Source organism: Adiantum capillus-veneris, chromosome 1 (assembly GCF_014529385.1).
Source record: "Adiantum capillus-veneris isolate H3 chromosome 1, ASM1452938v2, whole genome shotgun sequence".
Taxonomy (NCBI): domain Eukaryota; kingdom Viridiplantae; phylum Streptophyta; class Polypodiopsida; order Polypodiales; family Pteridaceae; genus Adiantum; species Adiantum capillus-veneris.
The window spans coordinates 41,964,011-41,991,503 of NC_140931.1; the positions used below are offsets into that span (position 1 = coordinate 41,964,011).

The window sequence follows — 27,493 nt, forward strand, 5'->3', positions numbered from 1 at the left end:
AAGAAGAGAGTTATAACGTCGTAGGAAACTATTTTAAAAGACGTTAAAGATTAGGTTATATGTAGACTTACATTAAATTAGATTTAGGTTTATTTTTAACTAGATTTACATTTATTTAAGTTAGATTTAGATTTATGTTATATTAGATTAGATGCGGGTCTCCATAGACTGCGATGCCTGCATGAAGCGGGTGAAGAAAGCCCTCAATGGAATATAGGGTATTGCTGCCTTCTCTCATAGTGGGCTCCGTCGATCCAAAAGTACTGGTGAAATGTCTTCAGAAGATAGGGAAGAAGGTGGATCTTCAGGGCGGCAAGAGTCACTACATCCCCGACACAATGACCATCTAGACAACCTCTAGTCATTAGACTTACGTTAAATTAGATTTAGCTTTATTTTTAGTTAGATTTACGTTTATTTAGATTTACGCTTATTTACGTTAGATCGAGTCCACGCAAAAATTACTTACGGTTTAGGGTTTAGAGTTAGACGAACAGTGAAAAGATCTACTGTGAAAAGATGTTAAGATGAAGTGAAGTGCTACAGCTAGAGAAGAGGCAAAGGGATTTTGTCCACTACATGCAGTATCATGTAGACGTGGGTGTCTAGATTTCTTGTACCCACAAATATAGGTATTGACCAATAAAGACGAGATTATAACCCGGTGGTTCTGATCTCCGTGCACCTCTAGACCGAGGTGTGCGGGGATTGGACATGACTAGAGAATGTGAGGTAAAGAGAGAGAGAGAGAGAGAGAGAGAGAGAGAGAGAGAGAGAGAATGCTTTGATCAGAGGTATTCTAATGTGGACCATGCATGACTATCCCGGGCTAACAGAATGCTCAGGTGATCTATTGACACTCCTCTCTCAGACACTGTAAATCTGGTTTTTCCCCATAGTTGATCTATTATCATGTGTATACATGCAAGGCTTCAAACAAGCGGATACAGAGCATGTGTCACATGTGGACCTAGACTGAATGCACGTAGGGCACCCTCACTGAAGAAGCAAATCTACGAAGGTCATCAAGCGTATCTTCCGGAGAATCATGTGTTACGCGACGGCTTTTTGGGAAGAGAGCCACCAAGGATGTCCGCACAAGCATGGTTAGAGCAGAAGGAGATGTGCGATGACGGATTGCCTCCAGGGATGAAGAGACTATCTCTATGGTACGAGTTACCATACTGGCCTCGACTCGTGATCAATCACTTGCTCGATCCAATGCACATATTCAAGAATGTGGGTAATCTACTATGGGACCATTTGACCGGCAAGAAAGATACTTTGGGAGCCAGAGTTGACCTTAGAAATGTGGATCGTATGGAGCAATATTGGCCGCAAACAGCGTCTGATGGATCGATAAAACTTCCTAAAGCACCATGGATTTTCACAGGAGCCCAAGAACGCAAAGTAAAAGAGGCCATTCGATCTTTGCGGACCCCCACTGGCGTAATGCACTCGCTCCGAACGTGTTTTACTAAAGAAGGAAAGCTTACCGGTTTGAAGTCACACGATTGGCATAAAATGTGTCAGGTACGTTCATAGTGGACTTTAATATCATTGCATAAAATGTGGACTTTAATATCATTGCTGCACATACTTTACAGTTTATTTTACCGGTTGCCATTGAGGGATGTTTGTCTCTCGACATCCGTAACACAATCTACAAACTTGCAAAGCTGGTGCAATGGATCTCACAAAAGGAGATCGACGTAGACTCCATACCATTCGCCAAACTAAATGCTGCGGAGCTTGTGTGCATGTTTGAGAAACATTTTCCTACTACAATGCTAACCATTCAGGTGCATCTTCTTATTCACATAGTTGATGAGGTGGAAATAGCTGGCACAGTTCATTCCAGATGGATGTTCTTCTTAGAGCGTTTCATGAAAACGCTTAAGGGATATGTGCGTCAAAAGGCACGTCCGGAGGGTAGCATGGCAGAAGGTTGGTTGGTATCAGAGTCCCTAGTGTACATTGGAGAGTGGCTAGACGGATTTGATAAATCCCGGGACACGCTATGGCGAACCATAGATGATGAGCGCATATCTGGGATTGTCATGTGCAATCTCGGTGTTGAGAAGAAGATGACGGAAGATCTAGAGGCTAAAATCAACCGATTTTGCATGCTTCACAATCCAGTGATGCAAAAGTGGATTTCACAATATGAGGATGCAAAGCAAGAGCGACAAAGGGCACGAATCGAGTGGAGACGGGGAAGACGACCACCGATGCACTATCCAGCGGTTCTGGAGAGCCTACCAACCTTCATGAGCTTAAGATGGTTGCACAACCAATTGAAAAGCGCACAACAATGCGGTGACGAAGTGACTGAAGAAGAGTGGGAGTACTCTCGGGGTTGCGCGACCAAGGTAAGTTTGCAATGTACGACTAGCAAGTGACTTTATTTATAAACGTTTGAACGGCCACTCATAATCTTTGTTCGTTGTAGTATAAGTCATACACAGCAGCATGGTGTAAAGGTCGACATTTTAGGGTGGAACGAATCGACAAAAAGCGTTTTACTCAAGATTGTGGAATCATGGCAAAATTTGAACAGTCTAGTCAACGACGTTCCTCTGATGCAGATCCCGTGGTGGCGGAACTCACTTACTTCGGCACGCTGCAAGAGATTTTGAGGATCGATTACAGAGGATTTTTTGTCGACTTGTTCGACGTGCAATGGTTCAAGATAATCATGGAGGGTCGAAACGCTACTGTGCGTAGAGGAGAGTCTGGTTTTCTTGAGGTGGATTCTACTAAGAAATGGACTGACCTAAGAGACACTTTCGTACTACCCGAGCATTGTGAACAAGTAAGTATATATATAAATAGTTAACATCCCCCTTTTACAAGTTATGTGCTTGAAAGCTCTCATGTAAGTTATGTGGCTTTGGCAGGTAGTATTTCATCCTACAAAGTCTACATCAAACTGGTGGTACGTCATAGAGTTAGCCCCTCGTAGTGCAAGGACGTATGAAGGCTACCATGTGCCAATCACAACGACATCAATGGAGGAGATCAGAGAAGATGCTCAATCAGAAGCCGCTGCGGTGGTGCCAGACGAGCATCAAGATGCTACTGCTCTATATGGGGTGCATGCAGAGGAGCTACAAAATGAAACAGAGGATATGTGTTTAAACGGAGAGCTCTATATAGATATAGGAAGTTATGCTGAGTTATGCGAGGATGAGAGAGAGATCTCTTAAAGCCACAAATATTGTATTTGAACAATTTTGCTCCGTGCTGTAAAAGCTCTAGCTCTCTAAGTAGCTTCCATGGTGTGTAACGCTCTTTTCTACTCGCGCTCACATCTTTTGATTGAAAATTCTGAGTTTTCGACTTGCCTCTTCTACCACTCGATTCATTGCGTCATTGTATTTATATGCGTCATTACGTCATTGTATTTAATGGTCTTTGCGTCATTGTCTACTCTATTCATTCAATATTAAGTTTAAATATTCGTGTGTTTAATGCAGGTATGGATGATGAGGAGTTTCTTTCTTCTTTGTCACCGCAGCAGAGACAGTGGTACGTGGAGCGTCATCGCTCTGGCGCATCATCGCGCGTTCCTACACCATCCGCATCTCCCTCTCTTTCGGAGCATTCGGCGCGCTCCGAAGCTTCGGCGTCGACGAGACGAGCGTCACACTCTTCTAGACACCGGCGCTCTAGTGGTGGCGGTGGCGGTTGTTGTGGGGATTCCGCCACCGATGCCTCCACACCGCCTCGTGTTCGACGAGGCTCTTTCCCCTCCCCTTCTTTGCCCGCCCCCACACCAGCCACAGCATCGCCGTCTACGCCAGGTTTTGCACGGCTGACTGTTCCTAGAAGCTACACACCTCTACCTACTCCGCCAGGAGCCACCCCACTCGACACTCCTCGCTTCGGGGCCCAGACGCCGGTGGAGACACCTGACGTCCGTACCCCCATCGACACGCCGCTAGAGACCCCTGCCGGGACACCCAGGTTCACGCGTCATCGGCCAGAGGGCTTGCCTTACTCCGTCGACATCAGCGGCGGCATCATCATGGATGATGACGGCAAGAAGGTGATCTCGCGCATGCGTGGTCTTTGCTCTCAGCTGTTTAGACACTATATACTAAACAAATGGAGTGAAGTACCAAGTGATTTAAAAAACAGAGTCATCAGCATACTTCATGATGAGTTTCCCGTTCCAACACGGGATCAGCGCTTCAATGAAGACCTGATGAAGATTCGAATGCGCGAATACTGCAAACACAAGCGTTCCGAAGTGCAAAAAGCAATCAAGAATGGGTGGAATAGGCCAGATTGGCTGGCCAAAGAAGATTGGAAGAATGCGAAGAAAGCAGCGCGCGAGAATCCCGACAAGTGGAAGCAACAAAAGGATGCAGCCAGAGCGCGAGTAGAGGCAGGGAGCTCGCACCACTTGGGGAGCGGTGGATGGGCATCATTTGAGGCCAATTTTGTAAGTCTTTTCACATTGCTCTTTATGCATGTTCGATAGTTTAGGGTTTATGAGTTTTTTAGTTCTAACATAATGAAATCTTTGTATGTTTTGACAGTGGTCGATGACAGGACGTGATCCCACACCGTACGAGCGCGAGTACGCAGGCAGGAAGGGCTTAAACGCCCTGATGGACATTCTCAGTTCTCGCAGCGGCATGGTTAGTATTAGGGTTTACTCTTTTTTATTTTTTGTATTGTTTTATAAATGTCGTTATATGTTTATACTTACTGAAAACTGTCTTATTGTCTTTTTTTGCAGAATCCGACAGATACGCCGCTTGGACGCGATGAGACGTCTGATTAGACGACGTCAGTTTAGCCGTATCTAGATAGCATTAGTTTAGGGTTTCTCATAGCTTATGTATCATGAGACGGATTTTATACGTCTTTTTGAACCATGTATATTATTACATTTGTCACCGCAATTCCTTTTGCCAATCAATTCTTTATGCCTATGATGTTGTACAATTGTCATTATTACATTTGCCAATCAATTCAGTTTGTCTATGATGTGTACAATTGTCAATTTTGCAAACAATGCGTCTTGTGGGTGACTATTTTGGGTCTATTATTTACCTTTGCACTTTTTTTAAAAAGTGAATCAAGTACAATATGGTTGATGGGTGGCAGGCATTCAATGTCCTGCCACCAAAAAAATATTCTCTCAGGCGTCGCTATATGCGTCGCTATTTATGGCTCTGTAGCGTCGCTATATGCGTCGCTATACTCTTCTGTGAGAGCGTCGCTATAAGCGTCGCTATAGGCGTCGCTATGAGCGTCGCTATATAGCGACGTCTATAGCGACGCCTATAGCGACGCCTATAGCGACGCATATAGCGACGCTCTCGTAGCGACGCTTTTAGCGACGCTTATAGCGACGCCGGGGGTTATAAAAACCCAGTGTATTTCCGTCGCTAAGAGCGTCACAAGAACACATAACCTCTTGTAGTGGCATACGAGGCACACCTTATGCGCCTGGGGACATAGATTGCCAAAATAGAGCATACAAGGGTTTCTTATTGGCATAAACAACATCTTGTGGCCCTAAGACAACCTACAGCCTTAGGGACATAGGGTGGCACATAAATAAAGTCCCATATGTCTTTGAAGCACTGTATCTCTTTATACATTGAGACCAGCTAACAATCCTAACCCTAGCCTTGAGGTCATAAAGAGACATATTTTGAAATATCTTAAAGTCATAGATATGTCTACAAAGAGCACTATATGGCCTTAAGGGCATAGATGCAATAGATGGCATCTCATGGTCTTATAGACATAGGATATTCTATATTATTGTTTTGACTTTTTAAGTGTGAAATATTAGTTTGAATGTTGTTTAAATTAGCGTGTATTTAAAACTTGATAGCATGCTACAACACCATGACCAAATATTTTTTTATGCATAGATTAAGGTCACCAAATTTATGACAAGAGTGTTGAATAGTATTTGTCTTTACATATTATCTTTTTCAATTGCTGTAATCAATCTATATGCTGCTTTAAAATCATATCAATTGGTTTTTCTGACACCTCATTTTTTGAGAAGCTACTTCTAGAAGCATTTGTTGAATTTTGAAAAGCATTGATTTTATACAAATCCTCTTTCCAAGAACTATATTGGAGGTTTATTCTTAAAGTTTATAGTAGAGGAATTAAACTAGACTCACACAATCATGATAATTTATCTAAATTAAAGGCAACTAGAGCTTAGAAATCACAAAATAACACAATCCTAACATACACGCTTAGAATTTGGGAAACATGATTTTTCCAAATTATCTAAAATGGTGTTATATCATCAAGTCCAAGTTCTTGTACATTGTGAGCGCCTCCTCTTGCTCTCTTCTAGCTCTATACACTCTCATAACAGTTTGGCAAGACTGACATCATGGCTTACCTAGACATGCAACAATCTATTTTGGAAAGCATTACATCCACCTTGCAAAAGGTGCAACAACAAATTCAAGAGCTACACGGACATTGGAAAGAAGAGAAATCCCACTTGCCAAGTCTAGTGGTGCAAGAGCTTCAACCCCCATCCCATTACCAAGAGGTTCAACCCCCAGTGCAAGAACTCCATAAAGCCACTATGTGCCAAAATCCACCCATGATTTTCTCTAGTCCAATGGGTCAAGTAGAGAAACCACGCTTTCCAAGTCAAGTGGTGCAAGAGCCTCAACCACCAGTCCAAGAAGCCAATATGTGCCAAAATTTGCTCGTGGTTTCAGCTTGTTCACCACAACAAAGGAAGGAGCATGAGGACAACCTACCTGAAAAGTATGATGGGAGAGGATCAAAGTTTAGAGGCTTCTTCCAACAAGCGGAGCTGTTTATATGCATGCAACCAATTTATTCGGATGGTGCTTCTCAAATTAATTTCATCGGCACCCTTCTCTCAACATGCTTTGGAGAAGTAGTAGTTGAAACCAAGCTTAGAAAGCTACACCAAGGCTATCATCCTTCTTCATTCATTGGGGAAGGAATGGAAAACTTTTCTTTGAGGATATTTACCGCTATCATGAGCTTCCATGTGACATTATTTCAAACCAAGGACCAGAGTTGATATCAAGCTTTTGGAGAGGCTTGTTCAAGCTTCAAGTTGTAAAGATTAATCCCTCTCTATCCAATCATCCACAAAGTGATGGAAAAACAAAGGGGGTGAATCAAGCCATAGAACAGTATCATCGATGCACAATCAACTACCATCAGCACCCAAGGATGGATGTCCACATGAATCATCAAGTGAAGAATAGAACTGCCACAGATCCATCCATACATCTCCAAAGCATTCATAAATAATTGACGATGAATATTAGAAGAGCTCAACAAAGATATATGGTCAACATAGAGGAACACAAAATTCAACAACTACCATGCAAGGTTAAGGATCAAGTGTGGCCTCTCTACCATGATCTACGTATGTTTTGACCTTTTCAAAAGCTGAATTATCGAAGACTTGGACCATTCAAGATGGTTGGCCAAGTGATCCACTCACATATCATCTCCAGTTTCCGCAGTCTATGCAAATTTATCCAGTCTTCTGTGTTTCAGTGTTGGAGCCTTGTCATTGGTCCAAAGTTCATGAGTTCTATCAACACCATCCATGGAAGCCCCAGTCAAGGAACACCATTGCTCCTTGTGGAACTCATCGTTAGAGGAGGGGGTAATGTCATGGATGCTTGAGAGTCAGTCGCTGCCTGCATCATTGCCTACATCATTGCTAGAAGGCTCTAGAAGAATCTAGAAGGATCTACAAGATTCTAGAAGGTTTGAAAAGTATCAGGGAGACTCTACAATTTTCTAGAGGCATGGAGAAGATTCCAAAAGAATCTAGAAGTTTTTGGAAATCTCTAGAAAGTTGAAGAAGTATCTAGAAGGTTCTAGAAGAACTAGAAGGATCAAGAAGTTTCTAGAAGCTTGGAGAAGATTTTGGAAGAATCTACAAGTTTTTGGAAAGCTATAGAAAGTTGAAGAAGGATCCAGAAGGTTCTAGAAGAACTAGAAGGTTCTAGAAGATTTTAACCTCCTCAAGAAGAACCTAGAAAGTCCTAACCTCCTCAACTAACCTCCTCAAGCACTAGTATAAATAGGGGTCTTGGGCCACAAGCCCCTTAGTCTTGCCAACACCATTTGTGAGGCTCCTATGAGGAAATCCTCTTCTACTTCTTATGTTAAAGTCTGGTCCTTGCAAATCAAGCCTTGTCTTGTACTCAAGTCATGTAATCCAAGTCTTGTATCTAGCTCTCTTAATAAAGTATTATGTCTTATAATCAATATTAAGCTTATCATGAAGTCAAAGTTCTTGTACATTTGAGCGCCTCCTCTTACTCTCCTCTAGCTCTATACGCGCTCATAACAACAGTGATAAGAGCAAGCAAAACCAACCGGTAGGCGGGTCGCGCAAGTTAGTCTTTAATAACAAAGGACTAAACTGAACGCTCAAAATATGGGAACTCATAGTATAAGATAATAGGAAAAACTACCAAAGCACCCCCTCTAATTTGTGGAAATTCCAAAAATACCCCACATATTTTGTCATAAATTCCCAAAATGCCCTTCAAATTTTCCAAAATTGCCAAAATACCCCTAGGTGTGAGAGTAAATTTCTCCAAAGATAATTTTTTTTGGAGCTTGATATGTAGGCTTTGGAGATGAATTGCTTCATTATTTGTAAACATAATTGCCTTTTTTTGCGAGGTAATTTGTGACATGTTACATGCTAAGCACTCAAATACGGATCTCAATTGTAAAAAAGGAACAAAGATTAGGGAACCGAGAACAATCAAACCAACATAGATGATTGGAGTTTTTGAAATTTCTATAGATTAGAGGTATTTTGGTAACTTCCCCTAGGAGAATTTACACACTAACCTTCTCCCTCTCTCTCTCTCTCTCATGTGCACGCTGAAGACAAAGTGGGACAAATTGGCATTTGAGCATGGGTAAAAAAGTATCCATAGGTTATGGATGATAGTGTCCATCGTGTGTGTGTGTGTGTGTGTGTGTGTGTGTGAGAGAGAGAGAGAGAGAGAGAGAGAGAGAGAGAGAGACAAAGAGAGAGCGAGAGAGAGAGAGGGAGGGAGAGAGAGATGTATAAAGACGTGTCACACACACACAACGACATGTAACGGTGATAAGAGCAAGCAAAACCATCCGGTAAGCGGGTCACACGAGTTAGTCTTTCTATAACAAAGGAGTGAACTGAACTCTCAAAATATGGGAGCTCATAGTATAAGACAATAGGGAAAACTACCAAAATATCTCTAGTTTATGAGAATTCCAAACATACCACACATATTTTGTCATAAATTCCCAAAATGCCCTGCAAATTTTCCAAAATTCCCAAAATACCTCTGGTTGTGAGAGTAAATTTCTCCAAAGATTAAAAATTTTGTAGCTTTTCATAAGAAGACTGTTTGTCTATCAATACAACTACAAGATACTAAAACTAGAATTTGAGCTTGTTATGTAGGCTTTGGAGATGAATTGCTGCATTACATTATTTGTAGACATAATTGCCTTTTTCGGGAGGTAATTTGTGACAAATTACATGCGAAGCACTCAAAAACGGATCTCAATTGTAAAAACGAAATAAAAATTAGGGAACCGAGAACAATCGAACCAACAGATTAGAAAGTTGGGCTCGTGATAATTTTCGAGCACTACTCCACGCTGGCAGGTTGCCACCTCAGCCGTAGAGCCACGCTGGCCGTCGCGATGAAAGTCAATGTCGGCGCCGCTATGTACTACAGCCGAAAGCCTGCACACTGGAACCTCGGAAAGCTGTAGCTCTAAACGCCTGCACGGCTACCCACCGCCCGACTGCAGTGGGACTGCACTGGGAGCCCTTTCAATTATCACGAGCCTCAGTCCTTCATTTTCCGCCCTCAGGCGCTCTTTTACAGCCCCTGCATCTGCGCATTTATTTAGAGAGAGAGAGAGAGAGAAAAGAAAGAGACTCTTAGAGAGAGAGAGAGAAAAGAGAGAGACTCTTAGAGAGAGAGAGAGAGAGAAAGAGAGCACCACCCTGCTCTGCGCTATTTATTTAGAGAGAGAGAGAGAGAGAAGAGAGAGACTCTTAGAGAGAGAGAGAGAAAGAGAGCACCCTGGCCGGTCGAGCCGGGTCAGCCTGGTCTGCGCTATTTATTTAGAGAGAGAGAGAGAGAGAGAGAGCGTCAGTCCAGAGAAAAATGCAGAGAGAGAGAGAGAAGAGTATTTTTCTAAATACTCTTGGCAAAATCCAAGGAATATAGGAAATTGAAGTATGATTTTGTTGGAACACCGTGTGTGTGTGTGTGTGTGAGAGAGAGAGAGAGAGAGAGAGAGAGAGAAAATATGGCCAATTCCATGATTTCTAATTGCCAACCCAAGTAAATATAACTATATAAACTAAATAGCATAAATAGATATGGCCTAGCCTAGAGACTAAATGATAATTGCCCAACTCATTTAAAAGGCCAACCATATCTCTCTTAAGCCCTTGAGCTTAAGTCTCTCTGCATTACTATATTACCTTCTCTTCTCCATCTCTACATTCTATTTACTATCTAAATAACTTCATTTGCTTAAGCACTCTTGGCTCGTGATAATTTTCGAGCACTACTCCACACTGGCAAGTTGCCACCTCAGCCGTAGAGCCACCCTGGCCGTTGCGATGAAAATCAATGCCGGCTCCGCTGTGTACTGCAGCCGAAAGCCCGCACACTGGAACCTCGGAAAGCTGTAGCCACAGGCCTGTACCGCATGCACGCTCTAAACGTATGCGCATTTATTTAGAGAGAGAGAGAGAGAGAAGAGAGAGACTCTTATAGAGAGAGAGAGAAAGAGAGAAGGCTGGTCTGCGCTATTTATTTAGAGAGAGAGAGAGAGAGAGAGAGAGAAGAGAGAGACTCTTAGAGAGAGACTCTTAGAGAGAGAGAGAGAGCGTCAGTCCAGACTCCACAGAAAAATGTAGAGAGAGAGAGAGAGAAGAGTATTTTTTTAAATACTCTTGGCAAAATCCAAGGTTAATAGGAATGAAGGAATCCTAACCAAAAAAATTAAGGACAAACGTGAAATCCTGTTCCTATAGTGTCCTAGCTCATTACACTCATAAGAAAGAACATCAGGATGTTCAAGCTGAGTTGTTGTAGTTGCAACTACTACTATACAAGGAGAGGTTGATAAGCTTGATTAGCAAGTCTAGGGTTCCAGTTGTTGGGCCTTCCCCTTTGATTTCTAAAGTCTTCTCTCCCCATATTCGTGGTCATTTCTTTAAAACTAGAATGGTAATAGGACACTTTTATGTCCTTGGACACTTTTGTGTCGTGTTAAGTGACCATTAGACCACGCACGCACACTCCCTCTCTCTCTTCTCTTACTCTCTCTTCTCCGAAATGTCCGATTATTAACATCCTCTTTCCTCCAACTCTCTCTCTCTTCTCTTTCTCTCTCTCCTCCCAAATGTTCGATTATTAACATCCTCTTTCCTCCAACTCTCTCTCTCTTCTCTTTCTTGCCTCTGACTTGTGACACACCCTCTCACTCTTCCTCTCTCGTCTCGTACAACACGCCGTAAAGGTAGCCTTGTCTCTCTCCTTCTTTTCGTGTACCCCCGCTACTCCTTCCTGCCAATAGCATCTCTCTGGCTTTTACTGAGCGCCAGCCAGCTCGTGGTCCTCCCTTTTTTTCATTGACTCGCGTGCGCCAAGTCTGCTCCCTCTCGCTTCTCTCTCTACCACGTGGGTTGGATTGCGTGCTCTCACCCTCTCTCTCTTCCCTCTGCGCCAACGTGCTGCGCGCAAGGGTCCCTATGTTGTCTCATCAATCTCCCTCTCCTCCTCGATGGACACCCGCCATCAGCGCTACAAGACCCTACCCGCCTTCACGCACTGCAGCCATCTGCAGATTCCAGGTAAGCAAGGCATTAATTTATTTATCTATAAAATTTTACAACACCACAAACAAAAAAACAAAAACAAAAACAATAAAAAGGTTTTCAAAAAATCAAAAAAGGGTTTTAAAAACTCATTAAAAAAAGTCATTTTTTTAAATGCATAAATATACAAAAAAAAAAAATTAAATAAAATTAATTTAAAAAACGATTAGAAAATCACAAAAAGATATAAAAACTCACAAAAACATTTATAATAAAAAATACTTATTAAAAATTAAAAATGGATTAATTTTTAAAAAAAATCATAAAAAATGCACCCAAAAAAAAATCTTACAAAATTCATTAAAAAATAAAAAAATCACAAATAAATCAAAAAAATGATTAAAAAATTCATAACAGCCCCTAGAAAATCCTTTTAAAAAAATCAAAAAGTGATAAAAAATATCATAAATAATTAAAAAGTCATAAAACCTTCAAAAAAACATAAAAATAACAAAATTCACAAAAAAATTAGAAAATTATCAAAAAAATCTTTAAAAATCAAATTTTTGCCCAAAAAATCATAAAAATACCGAAAATTTTAGAAAATTCTAAATCTCATAATAAATTAATATAAATAAAAAGGAAGTCGTCGAAAGAGCTAGAAAGAGACAGAAAAGCAAAAAAAAAAAACAAAGCCGGAAGAGTCGCACATCGAGTAAACAACACAAAACCAAGCAAGTCCAAGAAAGCAAAGCCGAGAAAATTACACCATGCAAAGCAAATCAAATCAGCCGAAAAAAAGTGAGCAAAGAGACCAACTCAAGCAGTAGAGCGGCAGATAAATTTCAAAAATTTTGAATGCTAAAAATTGGCAGGTGCAAGCAATTGCATTGCAAATTAGCTTCTAATCGGATGAGCAAAGTACAGATCACGATGGATTCCGAATCAGGCTGTTCAAGGCCTAGGTTTTCATCGTTCCAAAAGGTTGCAATCAATTCTTACACTGTCGAGCTAGAGTTAAGCAACTCTTGTGAGTCTAAGAGAAGTCAACTGCAAAAGTGATCTGGCTAAAGCTGTTTAATCAAAACCAACCAGGAGAAATTCTGCTAATCAATACCAACATCTATAAGGAGACAGGTTTTATAGAACAAGCCAACATAAACTCAAATCAATCCGAGAATTCAAGTACAATCCAGCAAGCTAGTAGTAGATGCAACACATGCACAACTGCAAACAGAGCAGATTTTACAGCTATATGGCTACAATGGAGATAAAGTCTTATATGCAGATTCAGAAGGCCATATATACTTGATGAATAGCAGAAGAAACATACGAGCCAAGATCCTGTTAATCACAGTAAAGCAAGATTCAGAGAACTCCCAGATGTTCACAGACTTTGGTGGAGCCATGTATTGCAAGCTCAAGGATGATGTGCAGAAAATCGATCGAAGTGGTTATCCAAAAACCTTCACAAGCCCGCAAAGTATCCATTTAGTGAATATGCAATCATAATTATTGTACATGGATTACAGTGGTCAGATCTATAGTCAAGAACCAGAATTGCAAGATCCAACAAATGAACCAATAGAAGAAAATATAATTGGAGAACCTAGACAAAGACAATACAAAGGTCAAGATGGAGCATTCTACAACTTGATGCTTAGTGTTCTCAAAGAAGATTCCGACAACTTGGCAAGCACAGAAGCAGAAGCTCCTCAGGTAGAGCTTGACATGACAGAACCAAAATAAATACCACCAGTCATGGCATATTTCTCAGATTGTGGGTAAAAAGGTGAGCATTTTTCTGAAGATTGTCCAAGAAATCCAGCCAACAAGGACACATCAACTACCAAGCAAGGCACAAAGAAAATTGAAAATGAGAATCTCGATGTAAGTGCATTCAACTTGTCACTTTTAATGCAATCAGATGATTCTGTATTATCGTTAGAAGCACCAGTAAAAACAATGCAAGTTCAAAATCAGAATAAAGATGCACAGGCACCTGAAAAGCTTAAAATTGATTCTTTGAACAACAAATTCTTGCATGAATTTGGTCAAGGTGTCCAGATATCACCGAAGGTTGAAAAGACTGTTAAGTTTGCAAATAATTTTGCATCCACTGCCACAAGTGTGCAATCACTCACGAGCCCAAGGGACACATCAAACAGAATGAAGTTAGCTTTGTATGGTACACATAATTCATATGCACATTATGTAGACCAAAATGGAAAACTATACAAAAGGAATCAGCAAGTGTTTGAACGGCCCACATACCAGCTCATAGAAGTGTGTCTAGTGATAGACCAAAAAGGATGGTTCATTTCAGAGGAAAGAATCTATTATAATCCATCCTCTCTATAGCTCAAGGATACAGCCCGCGTGAACCCAAAAATCTTTTCAAAGCCAAACTCTCCTCCATCGAAAATCAAGCTTTGATTTTGTAACCCAACGAGCATATACTTTGACCAAAACAATCGTAGATATAGACGGGAGTCTAGAATCTATGATTTCTTAGGTCCTGAAACCACAGAAGCTCATATCATAGGAGATCCATGGGATCATGTCAAGGATAATGCTATCTACAGCTTGACTAGGGGAATAATTTGCCATGTTTCAAGGAGATAAATATAAAAATGTGCATAAGGTTTACAGATGCCGACCATGAGTAGTGCTACCCAAAGTGTACCTTCATAGTCCCAAGAAGTGAGACTAAACCAGAGCCAAACAATTTTGAACTCTCACAATGAAGAAGGCTATCGTGATCACCCTAGGAAGGGGGGAGTTGTAAATCCATCAAGCTCAGCTTATGTACTAGGAAATGCTACACCAGTTAGAAGCCCTAGAGCCTTTATCCAACATACCCCTTCAAGGAAGAAACCTTTGAAAGATCATATGGTTGTTGGAAGTTTACAATTCACTTAGGTTTCCTCAGAATCCGCAGACAATTGCTTCTATGAAGATCATCAAGGATAAAAGTTTCAGATGATCTCCGCAAATCAAAGTCAAAAATCGACAAATCCAATAGTGTTCAAACAGTTACATGTGACCAAGCTCACATATGCATATCAAGATGCACACGGTAACCATATGGATGGTAAGACTGAAGTCGAGGACTATCTAAAGATGATGAAAAGCCTCAAGCTGCCAGAATAAGTTAATGTCTAGAAAGCTACACAAAGGTCACCACCAAAATCTCCTCTGAAGAGACAAATTATGCTAGAAAGTACAGTGGATCTCTTAAGATCAAGGGTTACCCAAATGCAGGCAAATAATGCTCATCAATTGCAAACAAAAAGTGTAGTATCACAGTCATACGAGTCGACATCAACGAAAGCAAGTGATCAAAGAAAAGAAAATGTAGATAAAGCTCAACCACAGCAAAAGTAGTCAATTTAAACACTAATCCTGAGACGATCAAGTGCAACATTGTTGGTGAAAACAAAAAAAAATGTCGAGAGAAGTAAAGCTAGATTTTCAGTTAGACAAGAACCTCATGTCTTTTCGCACTTAGAAAAGATGTGGCCAACCAGAACTGGAAGATGCTCCTAAATTTGTGAGCATATCAGGAAACAAACGAGAAAAATGTTGGGAAATCATCTCCATCGCCATTCAAATAGGTCCACAAATCATCGTAGCTCAATTCCACGTTATTACAACAAAATATATGCCAGATGACATCATAATGGGAATGCCAATGGCCCAAAAGATGTTAGAGATACAGAATGCAAACATGACAGAGTCATCACATACATCAAAGAGTGAAGACCAAGACTGGTCACTCACGGACGACAATACAAATTCCTCAAACACAATTAAAATGGAGACTCATATCAAAGCAGATCTTATTGAAATTGATTCATCTCCATCAAACAGAACATCAAAAGAGCTTAAAGCAAATCAAGCAATAGCAAGTGAAGATCAAACAGATAAAGGAGCAACCACGAAAGCTATTGAGGAAAGAATGACACCAAAGCCAGAAGTTAAGAAGAACGGGGTTGCAGATAACTAGGAAGCAATAGGAAGTCCAAAGATCAATCACTCATGGATAGTCAAACCAACTAATGAAAATCACATTGGAAAACAGAGTCTCAAGTTACCCTCCATAGAGACACAATTAGATGAAGATGAGACCATGGAAAAATTAGGAGAGAGATCTTCAATAGAACCTACAATGAGAATAGCTATAGTTCTCAACAATAAAAAAGGAGCATTTGTCAGATGCAATGCTCTACTGGATAAAGAATCAAAGTGCAATATGGTTGCAGACAACATCCAGAGTATTCTAGAAATTATCCAAGACAAGCCAGATAATAGAGAAATCGTGGGTAAGGTTGCAAGTCCAAAAGAAATGGTCGCTATCCTTAGCATCCATAATCATGAAGAGCAGGTAAAGTCTTCAAAGGAAATGCTTGAAGATGTCATCCTTGGACATCAATGGTTAGATCAACACAAGGCATACAAAGAAGATAAAATGCTAATACTCTCTTTTCCAAGAGGTAGTAAGCAACATTTACACGTACCGTTAATGCTATATCCAGATTTGAAGAAGTCACAAGAATCAAAGATAAATCTTAGAGACAAAGGTAAAGCTCAAGTGGAACTTCCATTGATTAGCAAAGAAGGTGTGACAGTATATACCTCTACATCAAAGAAACCCTATGGATCATCTTAATTTTTCAAGCAAATCGGGCTTTCAAAACTTCAAGTCAATGGCTGACACAACTGACACAACTAAGAAGACACCCAAAAAATCAAAGATGTTTCAGCCAAAGTACTCAAGAAAGCAAAGGAAAGTCAAGCAAGTGTTTGTTCTGAGCAATTTAGTCAAAGTAAATGATCTGGTTTGGATTAAGAAATCAACACAAAAAGACAAACACAGGGATGGATAGCATCACAATGGAGTCTCTTGTGACGAATCTAACTATCCGTATGACTAATGATTTGAAATGCCAACTTACAAGCGTTCCCTCCAGAAACATAAGCCATATAAACTCTATCAACTCTAAACATGAGAATATGGACTTCCCTCCCAAAACTTGAGATATTTCACGAGTTTTGAGTGTCTGTCTATTTCTCTATCAACTCTAGGAATGGAGAACGCTTCTTTTTTTTATGAAAACACCAATTTGAACTTGCAATCCTCAACCCCTTCTTCTTTAACACTTACCCAAAGAAAGAACACACATCATCTTCATGTTGACGTATTGCAAGAGTACACACCGTTGCAGAAACGTAGGAGGGATTATTTCTTATATTTGAACGGGAGAAAGAACTTAGAAGGACAAATAAGGAACATCATTTGGATTTGTGGAATGATGAGTCTATTTATCCAAAGGATCCTATGAAAAATGTGTCACCTCCCTTTGCTAGTAACATTAACCTCTTACATTTCACAGGCGAATGGCAAGGATGGGCTATTGGGATACACCAAACATTTGGAAATGAGAGGATTAAATGCGGAAAAGCAAAGAAACCTCCTAGTGATGGAGAACATGCAGCTGAAGAAACTTAATGAAGCATGCTCTCGAAAGATTTCATCAAACAAAGAGACAATTCAAAGCCTTGAGAAGAAGATCACAAGTTTGTGAGAGAAAGACACCATGGTTGGTATTCGGAAAAGAAAACGAGATATGTGCAACATAGAGGACATGAAGATTGGTACTGGTGGCCTGAAAAAACAAATACGAGCTTTAGGTAACTTTAAATTTGTTTCTGCTTTTGTATCTTCAATGTGCTTCACTAAGAAACGGATACACTTTCCTATACATGATCATGACGCATGGTGCTTTTTTGGCAGTTCTTTGCTGCATCCAAACTCAAACGGTGTAGGCTTCAATGCTGGAGTGTATTACAGCCGTCTAGTTCCAAAAGAAATAGTTCAAGAGATGATAACTCAGAAAAAATTTCATACGTTAAAAGGGAGTCACTCCTTATATCCTTCATGAACGAGAATCAGCTAGAACCAATGGAAGTGCAAGCATAGAGAGTGGCATCTCGCAGATGGGATACATGGCACTCTTCAAAGCATTAGCTAAAAAGTCTCAAAATAAACTACAGAGAGGATCATTGTTGCCAAAGCCATCACATGCAAAGGCTGCTCGCCGGCACGTGAACTATGAGGTGTTTGAGAAACTTGGGTCACCATTCCATATTGAAGCAACGTTCTTAGGTACAGCTTACTGAGCACAGCAACCTCTTCGTTGATCTTGAAGCATTGCAAAGGTATGCAGTTCACTTCTTTGACATCAATCGAGAGGAATGCGGTGGGGTTCTCAAGTTTTTTTTGAAGCTCGATGAGTGCGATGTCCTCAAGAACAAGAAGCTGGAGAGAGTCACCATTACCCTCATGTCACCATTACCCTCATGAACAAAGCTCTGGATCCATCAATAACGAAAGAGGATCCACGATACTTCATCCTGCAATCTAAAAACAACAGTCTAACTCTCGGATCATTTTAGGTATACTTAGTTCTCTATAATAACAAAAATATTGATTATTTGGCTGTTGATTTTTTGTTTTCATTTGTCATTGCAGGTTGATAAGGAAGATTTTGAAATCCTCGATTGGGTTTTTGGTCAAATCCAAATTCCTTCTATCATCAGAGTGAACAAAGAAACGGAGTCGTACTTTCAGTGGAAGGATTTGGTGACTATACAGTGGAATGGCACATGGTACGTGATTTAAAGACTAAAGTGTATGTACAACATAGCACATAGTGCAGCTGTGGAAAATCCATGCTTATATTGTATGGCTGATGCACAATCTGTTGAGAGTGTGCAATGGAATAGAGCTCCCAACAGACATCTTCAAGATAAAACTTTTAGGCCAGTGTTTGATATTCCTCTAAGTAGAGTTCATGTCTGTACACTTCATACACTCTATCAAATAATTGAAAGGGTGGTTCATATGTACATATGTTTTGCATGGACATTAAAGCTAGAGAGTGAGTTGAGAAGAGTGAAGCATTAGAGGGAGTTCTCTTAGACATTGGTTTGCATGGAGGCAATGTCAAAATCAAAGAGGACCCTAATATGTCTCAAAGTCATTACAAGGTTCCTAGGAAAGCATCAATAGGTGGTGTGAAGGCCAGAAGGTTTCTTGGGTCTAGCCTCAAAGATTCAGACAGAGAGGAGAGGAGAAACCTGTTGAACAAATGGAAACAGTAACGCAAAGTGGTTAAAGACAATGCTGGTGGTGGGGCAATCCAAAAGCACAAGGCGAACGTGTGGAAATCACTTGATAAAATTTTCCACTACGTCGAGCAGCATTCTTGGGACCAAAGTAGGCTCACATCATTTAAAGCAGCCTTGCTAGATTGGAAGAAGGCTTACCTTACAGGGTGGGGTGGGCTGCATATCACACATTACATGGTGGGTTTGAATGATACATATACAAAAAAAAATTAAAATAGTACTCTACTCACCATTTTGTTTTTTTTCAATGCAGCACATACTCTTCAAGCATGGTCCATATTTTACCAAGACATATGGCTCACTATCATTATGGTCCACACAAGGCATGGAAAAAACCCACTACATGGCAAGAACATGTTACTTTAAGCACACTAGACATGAGGAAGGAAAGGATAAGGCCAATAGTCTATTAGAGTTAAACCAATGGACTTATGGACAACTTATCCATATAGCAATGCAAAAGGAGCCTCTTAAGAGTTCAGAAATTACACAGTCTTTACAACACATCCGCAAAGAGAAGAAACAAATGGCTTGGGAAAATTCAAATGCGGGGGAGCGCCATGCGAGCTGGCGACAGTTGCGAGTCAAGAGCGGGAAAAGATGGACCTCAGCTCATCGTTTTTATCCTCTTCGATGCACCTCCTTCTTCCTCACTCTGTACCTCTTCAACGTTCAAGCTCCATAGACGAGCTTGTTCCTTTGTTGATGGTAGAATCCCCACAGGCATCAGGCGTCTTCTTTCCCTCATAAACAACCACTTGTTGTATGGATCTAAGCTCTTTGGGTCTTCAACCCCTACAGCCAGAGCCTGAGCTGTGTAAGACATGAAATAGGGGGATGTGAGTGCTTGGCACCCATACCCAAAGCCAAAGACGCGTAGAGCAAATTGTTTCTCAATCAAAATTATTCTTTCTGCGTTTAGTGGGAGGGGGTGCCCACCACACAATCTTGTAATAAATTTCATTGTAAACAGTGGGACCTTTGCATTGTCCTCGGAGTATTCCTTGTGGTATATTATGATCTACAAAACAATATTAAAACATTTATGGGTCGTAAGTGAGATGAGTACAATTGCCAAGTACTTGAATTGTTTCTACAAACCTTTTTGTGGTTTAAATGCCCGATGTAGTGAGACAACGCCGCATCCTTTCCTTGTACTCCAATGACGAGCCCTTGCCGTGAGCCTCTCGCTCTTCTTAGGAAACTATCATCATACACTAGCACCTGTCAACAAAAATATTGATCATGGTATTTCATCACTGGGCCATCTCCAATACCATCTGAATGCCTTTAAAAAATTACCATCTAATTCTCGTCCATTTCGAGCATCGACCTTCCCCACAAGTGAATAGACTGACTATAGCTCTGGGTTCCATGGGGCTACCCCTGTTTTCCAAGCCGAATTATTTTGTTGTCGATTGGAACTACTTATCTGTTGGAAAATTGGCCTCTCCGAACTTCGCTTCATTGAATCTATCATTGATCACTTGCCACCCTAAAGTGAACTGTGAGTCGTGGATAGTTGTGTCAGCAAGAAGATGTTTGTCCACTCCATCATCATCCAAAAATCCCATGTCTGCCTCACAAAAAATTGCAATTGCAGCTAGGCAGTAGTCCTCCCATATAATTAGCTCATGCATGATATCTGTGATGAGCAGAATGTAGTGGGTGTCGCCCGCCATAGCAAAGTTGGGAGCGCACTTCAGAGGCAAAGTTACTTCCTTATTTGGGCTTTCTTGCTTGCATCCTAATGCTGCATTTGCAAGAGAAGCAAGAGTTAAGCCCGCATAAAATTTTTCCTTTAATACCTCTACTCGCTTTTCTTGTGGTTCAAACTCCACCTCCACATCCTCTACCTCTCCCTCCGGCGCCAATGGGCAACTACCAAAAGTTGATGACTTGGAAGTCTCTGAATCACCATCCATCTGTAAGTACAAGTAACAGACAAACCCGTGGTTGAATTCCACTAAGCGACACTTTATTTAGTGCTTTATACACCTATCTTGTACAAGCAGTGCATTGGAGGGACAATTTTCTATATAGCGATTCAGTCTCCTTGTCACACTCTTGTCAGGGTCAAGGTTGGCTGGGTGCACATATCTCATGCCATCAATTGTCATGGAATTGTCATAAATGGGTGCCTCATAGTGTTGCAAATTGGTTTGTAGGTACTCAAATGAGCAATCAATGACCCTCTGTATAGAAACTCTGCATTAAACATTCTTGATAGTTCTGGTGTACAGTGATGAGCATGGGCGTTGTATAAGAACATGTATAGTTTTTCTTCACATGTAACCTCTCCCAAATCATCTATCTCCAAGACTATGATCCCCATGTCTGAAAGAAAAAGAAATCAAAAACTAATATTAAAAATTGGTCTATATTTGGTGTCATAACCAAGCGCATATTGAGCCTGGAGTATCCCTCAAGGTCTCTTTTTTCTTGGTTCTGTCCCGTGCTCTAATGCCATAAAAGGTGATGTGACTAGAGTCAGAACGAGGCAAATAGGGGGCCCAACAATCTCCGAAGGGCCCTATTTGCTTGGTTCTAACCCAAGTTGGATTTACACTCTATCCTCGTCCATTTGGAATAGGTGGATTGGAACAAAGTATTTAAAATGTTATCAGTAAAAGATATGTAGGCCTTTTCACTCACTATGCCCAAACATAGCATTGAAAAACAACTCAAGCACGGTCACATAAGGAGTCATTATTCCAACCATGCCTTGAACCTCACAACATTGTATGGAGAATCTCAACAAATACGTGCAAGTTCTAACTATGCCAATCTTGAGGTTGCAAGACCACTCTTGGCCCTTGGAGTGTTGCTCCCCTTGTGCCCTAACCCCCTGACGTAGTTTCTTTGATGCGCACACAGTTACGTAGTGTCTTTGATGTGCACACAGCTAACAACACACAGGCACAGAAGAGCGACCCCGGGGGGGGGGGAGAGAGAGAGAGAGAGCCAAAAGGTGGCTAGGGGGGAGAGGACAAAAAAGGAGAAGGCAAGGGCGATGGTGACACGTCAACAAAGAAATCAAACTAGCGGAGGTCACTCAATGCAGGATCGTAAGAAGTGACCAAGGGGAAGAGTGCAGAAAAGGCAAAGGCAAGGGAAGTCTGTTTGTTCTACTTGGAGATGGAGATGGCGACTGCAACGAGGATCGGCGTCTGACTCTAAACGATCACTCAAAAAGGAACATGGGTTGTGCACACAAGGACAACCAATTTGGGAGTAATAACCGGGCTCAAATTTCCATAGAGTATGTTTTACCAACCAAGTGTACGAGCATCCTAAGTTTAGAGGAAGTACCCCCGCCAAAATTTTTAATTATACCCTCGCCCCAGATGAGCACTCATGCAATGAGCAAACAGTAAAAGCTTGAGCACTCTTCTGCCTCTTTTTGCATCCTCTACTACCCAACATTTTTACTCTGCCCCCGTTGATGCTACGCAGTGAGCAAACAATCTCCTTTTGCTCCCAACCCTTTTTGCACATCCTCCTCTTACTCTCTAGTGCTCCCATCGCTTTTTTGGACGCCTGTTCTGCAACGCTTTAGTGACGCAGATCTCTACACACAGTGAAGAGGTATGCTACTACACTTTTGTGCACTTGTATTTTGTGAGGTTAGCACCAAGAAAATAAGGGAAGGAAACCTCTGTTCGTTGCACCTGTTTGCTTGGTATTGACCATCGTCGCTCGGAGCACCTTCTATGCAAGGTATATTTGATGATAGAATATGGCTCAAGTCTTTATTAATGATGTTTGTACAAGAAGCTCGTGAAAGTGCCAGACATAGGAGAGCGTTTGCAAACAAACCAAAAACACCACGACACAGATTTCAAAACACACTACAGAGGTATGCTATTATAGTTTTTTGAGGTCAGTACCAAGTGAGTAGAAGAAATACAACCATATTTGGTGCACTTCTTTGCTTTGTGATGACCTTAGAAAGCTTAAGTCCCTTGTGCAGAAAATGACATTCACTAATAACGACGTGTCGTTTTTTGTTATGGTATTTGTAGAGATGTCTCGTGCAAAGGCCAGGCCTAGAAGGGAAATAGGTGACTCTTTGCATGCTCAAGCAAGAAGACATCGATACGAGGCGCACGTAGGTGGCTTGCAAGAGATGTGAAGGATCAAAGACACATGTAACCGGACATTCCACCTCTTCCTTTCAAGCGAGTAGTGCAAGATATTTTTGAGCATTGGAGAGTGGGCATGCAATGGGTTAGCAGTGCACTTCGCTGCCTGCAAGAAATTCCAGAAGACTACCTCGTTGAATTCTTCAGTCACGGGATCTATTGAGCTAATCCCGTGAAATAAATCTTGAGCTAATAAAACCCTTTATCTGTGAATCTTGAACTAATAAAACAACCCCTCTTTCTTTATGAACCTATGGATTTTTTTCCAAAGTGCAATAAAAAAATTCCTGATTAAAAATATTTATGTAAATTTACCCAAAATTTTTGAATTAAAAAACCCCTCTTATTGAACTCTCATGGTATACTTACATACATAGAGGTGGATCCCCCGAGGGAGGACCCTGAGCTTGTATCGGAGGAGATGGATAAAGATCAAGAAAGGCAAGGGGAAGCGTGTCCTTCACGAGATCCATCGAACAAGGAGCCTTTATCAAAGAACTGAGTATTTTAGAGTAAATCAACGAAGAAAACGAAGAGAAATTGCAAGTTCTAATCAGTTCAACACCTCTGCATGCACATATACTGCTTCCTGGAAGGTCAGAGGAGTCTTGCATTTTCAACCTTGTTCCTATGCATGCACAGTTTCTCCAACTCCAACGCAACGGATGCGATCGTCAACATTGCTATGTGGTACTTCTCAAGCTCTTTATAAGTCACGTTTGGTTCATTAAATGGCTAACTTCCACTAAGACATGGGTCAATACCAAACAAGTCAGTGGCTTATGGAATTGATAGATAGACCACTCGCTCGGTATTGACCTATGTCTTTGCGGCAGTCGTCAACATTGCTATGTGTTACGTCTCAAGATTTTCTTTATAAGTCATACTTGGTTCATTAGATGGCTCACTACCGCTAAGACATGGGTCTATACCAAGCGAGTCAGTGGTTTATGGAATTCGATAAGTACACAACTCGCTCGGTATTGACCCATGTCTTTGTGGCAATCGCAAACATTGCTATGTGGTACGTCTCAAGATCTTTATGAGTCAATATTGGTTCATTAGATATCTCACTACTACTATTAAGACATGTGTTATTACCAAGCGAGTCTGTTGGGTGTCCCATCGTTGCAATAGCTCCAATGAACAACAAAATTTTCAATCCGGAGGGATGAGCTACCGGGCTAGGGCATGGAAACACTCACACGGTTAGTGAGCTAATCATGGCAACACAAATGGTTAACTCTATGAGGTGAGCTTCTCGGCCTATGGAGGAGCTAAGACACAATCAAGGGTAATCTCCATATCCACTTCTCCTTACCTCCAATCAACTCAATCACACACACTAGAATCCCAAGACGGACACAACACTAATCCTATCATGCAACACACTAATTGCAAGCACACACACATAGATCTATCGAGCACCACACTCCAATCAAACCTACATGCACACACAAGAAAAAGAGGGCAAACACACAAGATAAGAGAGGGATTGACCTCTAATTAGTTAAGATCTAGCTAATCTAAGCATCATAGGCAATCATAAGAATCATGAGAGAGGCATAGTGAAAGAGAATGAATCATTGGTTAGTGTTAATCAAGTCTCATGAGCAAGGACAAGCTCAAGGACTCCATAGCCACACACCTCAAGAGCTCTCACCAAAGAGTGATCTCAATAAATGAACTTGAGAACCCTAATTTCTTTTACACACTCCCTTATATACCTAGGGTAAAAATATGCAATGTCCGGGTGCCCAAGGCTTTTAGGGCTCACCACTTACTGAATGTGCAACGTAGGCCCAATACGTGACCTATTCTTTACAACTTGGAAGTCCCATTGAGCCCGTAACACATTAGAAATATTACAATGGCTTGAAATAATTCGAGAATTTACAATACGTACCCATTTTGGGAAAACGTGGAAAATGTGTAACTCTAATCTTTACTACTTCTTCATGTTGATCTTCAATGTGCATCCGTACTTCTTCGGCCTTTAGCAGCTTCTGTTAACTGACATTGACTTAGTTAACATTCCCCCCTTCCTATTTGAGTGCCCGTCCTCAAGCACTGTTGAAAAATGTCCGTGGAGGCTGTGGAAGGTTTTGATTATTTGTTGATGGTCTGATTATTTCATTGGTCGTTGAATTTGTTGATGACGTTGAATCTGCTGCAGCATCTTGATTGGTCCGAATATGTCTGATGTGAGAGATGATGTTGCATTTGTCCATTGTAATAGCATAATGAGGAGGCCTCTATTTATTTATGAGAAGTATGTTCAAGGGAAGTAGAATGATGAGGTTCTAAGTTAGGGACTAATACCTGGATGACCAAACAGAAAAAACCCAGTGGGAAAAAAGTGTCTTTGGGATACATGCATTATTGGAGTACTTGTTAGCATGGGAAATATTAATAAAGTACTCAAGGAATTATTTGTTGATAGATACGGAATTAAAAAAGCAGCAAATATGAAAGGGTAGCATGATGGAACATTGGTTTGCCTTTTGTAGTCCACTCAAGGTGCATAGGTGGAAGAGAAAAAGAGTGTCTAATGCATATGTCCAATAATGGGACATCCTATTTATGCATATACAGAAATGCATGGGAAACAATATGCTATGCAAGAAAGATTTTGAGGGGTTCTTCAGAAAGATGGTGTAGCTAGAAAATCATTTGACATGGCTTTGAAAGCTCACACCCCTTTAAGAATGGTTTTTGTTGACGAGGATATGTGCTCTCATCTTACTGTGCACTGTGCGTGAGTGTTGAACTCTACGACACTCCACCAATTGTAAGTTACTAGACTTTGACTCTTATGCTCATCTTATCCAGCATAAGCAACACGACTTAGGCATGCTCAACTCTTCCAGCTTGAGCATAAGCCTAATAACTACGACTCTTAGCACAAAGTTTAATATGACTTGAAGCTTTGGGACTAATGCTTTGCTCATTTTATGGCTCAACAACCTGACTTTGACTATGCCAAAGAGTGTTTTTTGCACCTTGGGAACTTGACTTTTTACATTCTTGTGCTTACTACAAACATTTCTTTGGGTGAGAGTAAGTTTGAATCCTCAAAAAGAAGATTAGTGAAGGACCAAGTTGGTGTTGAAGGTTTCTTTTTCCATACCTGTTTTATCATCTTTGAATTTGCATTCACGTTGATAGACCGCTTTTGGCGTGTACAAAGTAGCGTTTATATGCATGGTCATATGTACAAAAATATGTAAATACATGCATTTGGGATCCTTGAAAAGTGGTTTCAAGTTCAAAAAAAGATGCAATGTGTACACATTATGAATAGTCAGGTTCGTGCGCTAGCAGTCGAACACATGTACATGCCCGTATAGTGTATCCGGTCCTTGGATATGGTTTTAGGTGGCTTATTTTGGTTCTAGATAATGTGTTTGAGCTTTATAGAATGTAAATAATGCAAGTGACAAGTGTGGTACTCTCATCCCGCTCGAGAAGTTTGACACATGCAGTAATTGTCTATTTGCGGCGCCTGATCTGCGGTGATACGTGCATTGCCCTAGAAGTGGTCAAAAATGGAATGTGGGGATTTGTAAATGTGATTTGGGTATATGGAGGATCAAGCGTGTGAAATTTGGTGAAGTTTGGAGTCCGTTTCGGGTTTTTTCCTGCAAAAAATGGCCGTCGGGGGTCAAAACTGGCCAAAAAAGGTCAAAAAATGGTCAAGAAAGGTGTGAAATGGCTTCAAATTGCCACATCACTCACGGTGGCGTGAGTGTTCCAGATGAGGGAGGACTTTCGAAGATCAATATCAACACTTTCACCCCTCTGTGTGTGGGAGGAAGCAGGGTTCTTACAGGTGGTCTAGTGTAGTCCCGTTGCGTTCCCGTCCTGTTTTCGAGTGTGTGGAGGAGTGAATGAGAGCTTTCTCTCTTCAATTTTGCACTTGGGAGAGGCTATGGACGTTCTGAGGTTTCCATGGATGTGTGTGTGCAAGGAATTGAGGGAAGAAGGTGCGGCTTTCTGCAAGACTATGTGACCCTGTATCGGTGCCATTAGGGTTGGCGCTACTCCAAAGAGTCCAACAGAGTGGAGTTTGGTGAAGATTTTGCAATGGTTTGAGAGTGGCCTTTTGTGACTGGCATTTTTTGTTTTTGGATGGTTTTTTTAGTAAATTTTGGTCACCATGAAGCGTGATTTCAAGTGTTGATCACGTGTCTGCGGGCAGGCAAGGTCTTGTAGGTCGAGGCATTTGGAGTTTGAATTGAGCTTGTGGGTAGAGTTTTTAGGGATCTTTTGAGTGGTAGTGAGCGAGGTGAGGAATTCAAGT

At 41.1% G+C, this 27,493-nt stretch overlaps 1 protein-coding gene across 1 annotated transcript; it reads left to right on the forward strand.

Moving 5' to 3' along the window:
• Positions 1–1,353: 1,353 nt before the first annotated feature.
• On the forward strand, positions 1,354–3,974 carry LOC147464601 (uncharacterized). The gene is made up of 2 exons (XM_086509771.1): positions 1,354–1,533; positions 3,480–3,974. The coding sequence occupies exons 1-2, from the start codon at positions 1,453–1,455 to the stop codon at positions 3,819–3,821; spliced, it is 423 nt and encodes a 140-aa protein (XP_086365897.1). The 5' UTR covers positions 1,354–1,452; the 3' UTR covers positions 3,822–3,974.
• Positions 3,975–27,493: the final 23,519 nt, after the last annotated feature.

Excerpts from the sequence above, each read along its gene's own strand:
- LOC147464601 (XM_086509771.1), top strand. The coding sequence starts at position 1,453 with ATGCACTCGCTCCGAACGTGTTTTACTAAAGAAGGAAAGCTTACCGGT. Across the intron at positions 1,534-3,479 it reads ATTGGCATAAAATGTGTCAG|GTATGGATGATGAGGAGTTT; the intron begins GTACGTTCATAG and ends TGTTTAATGCAG.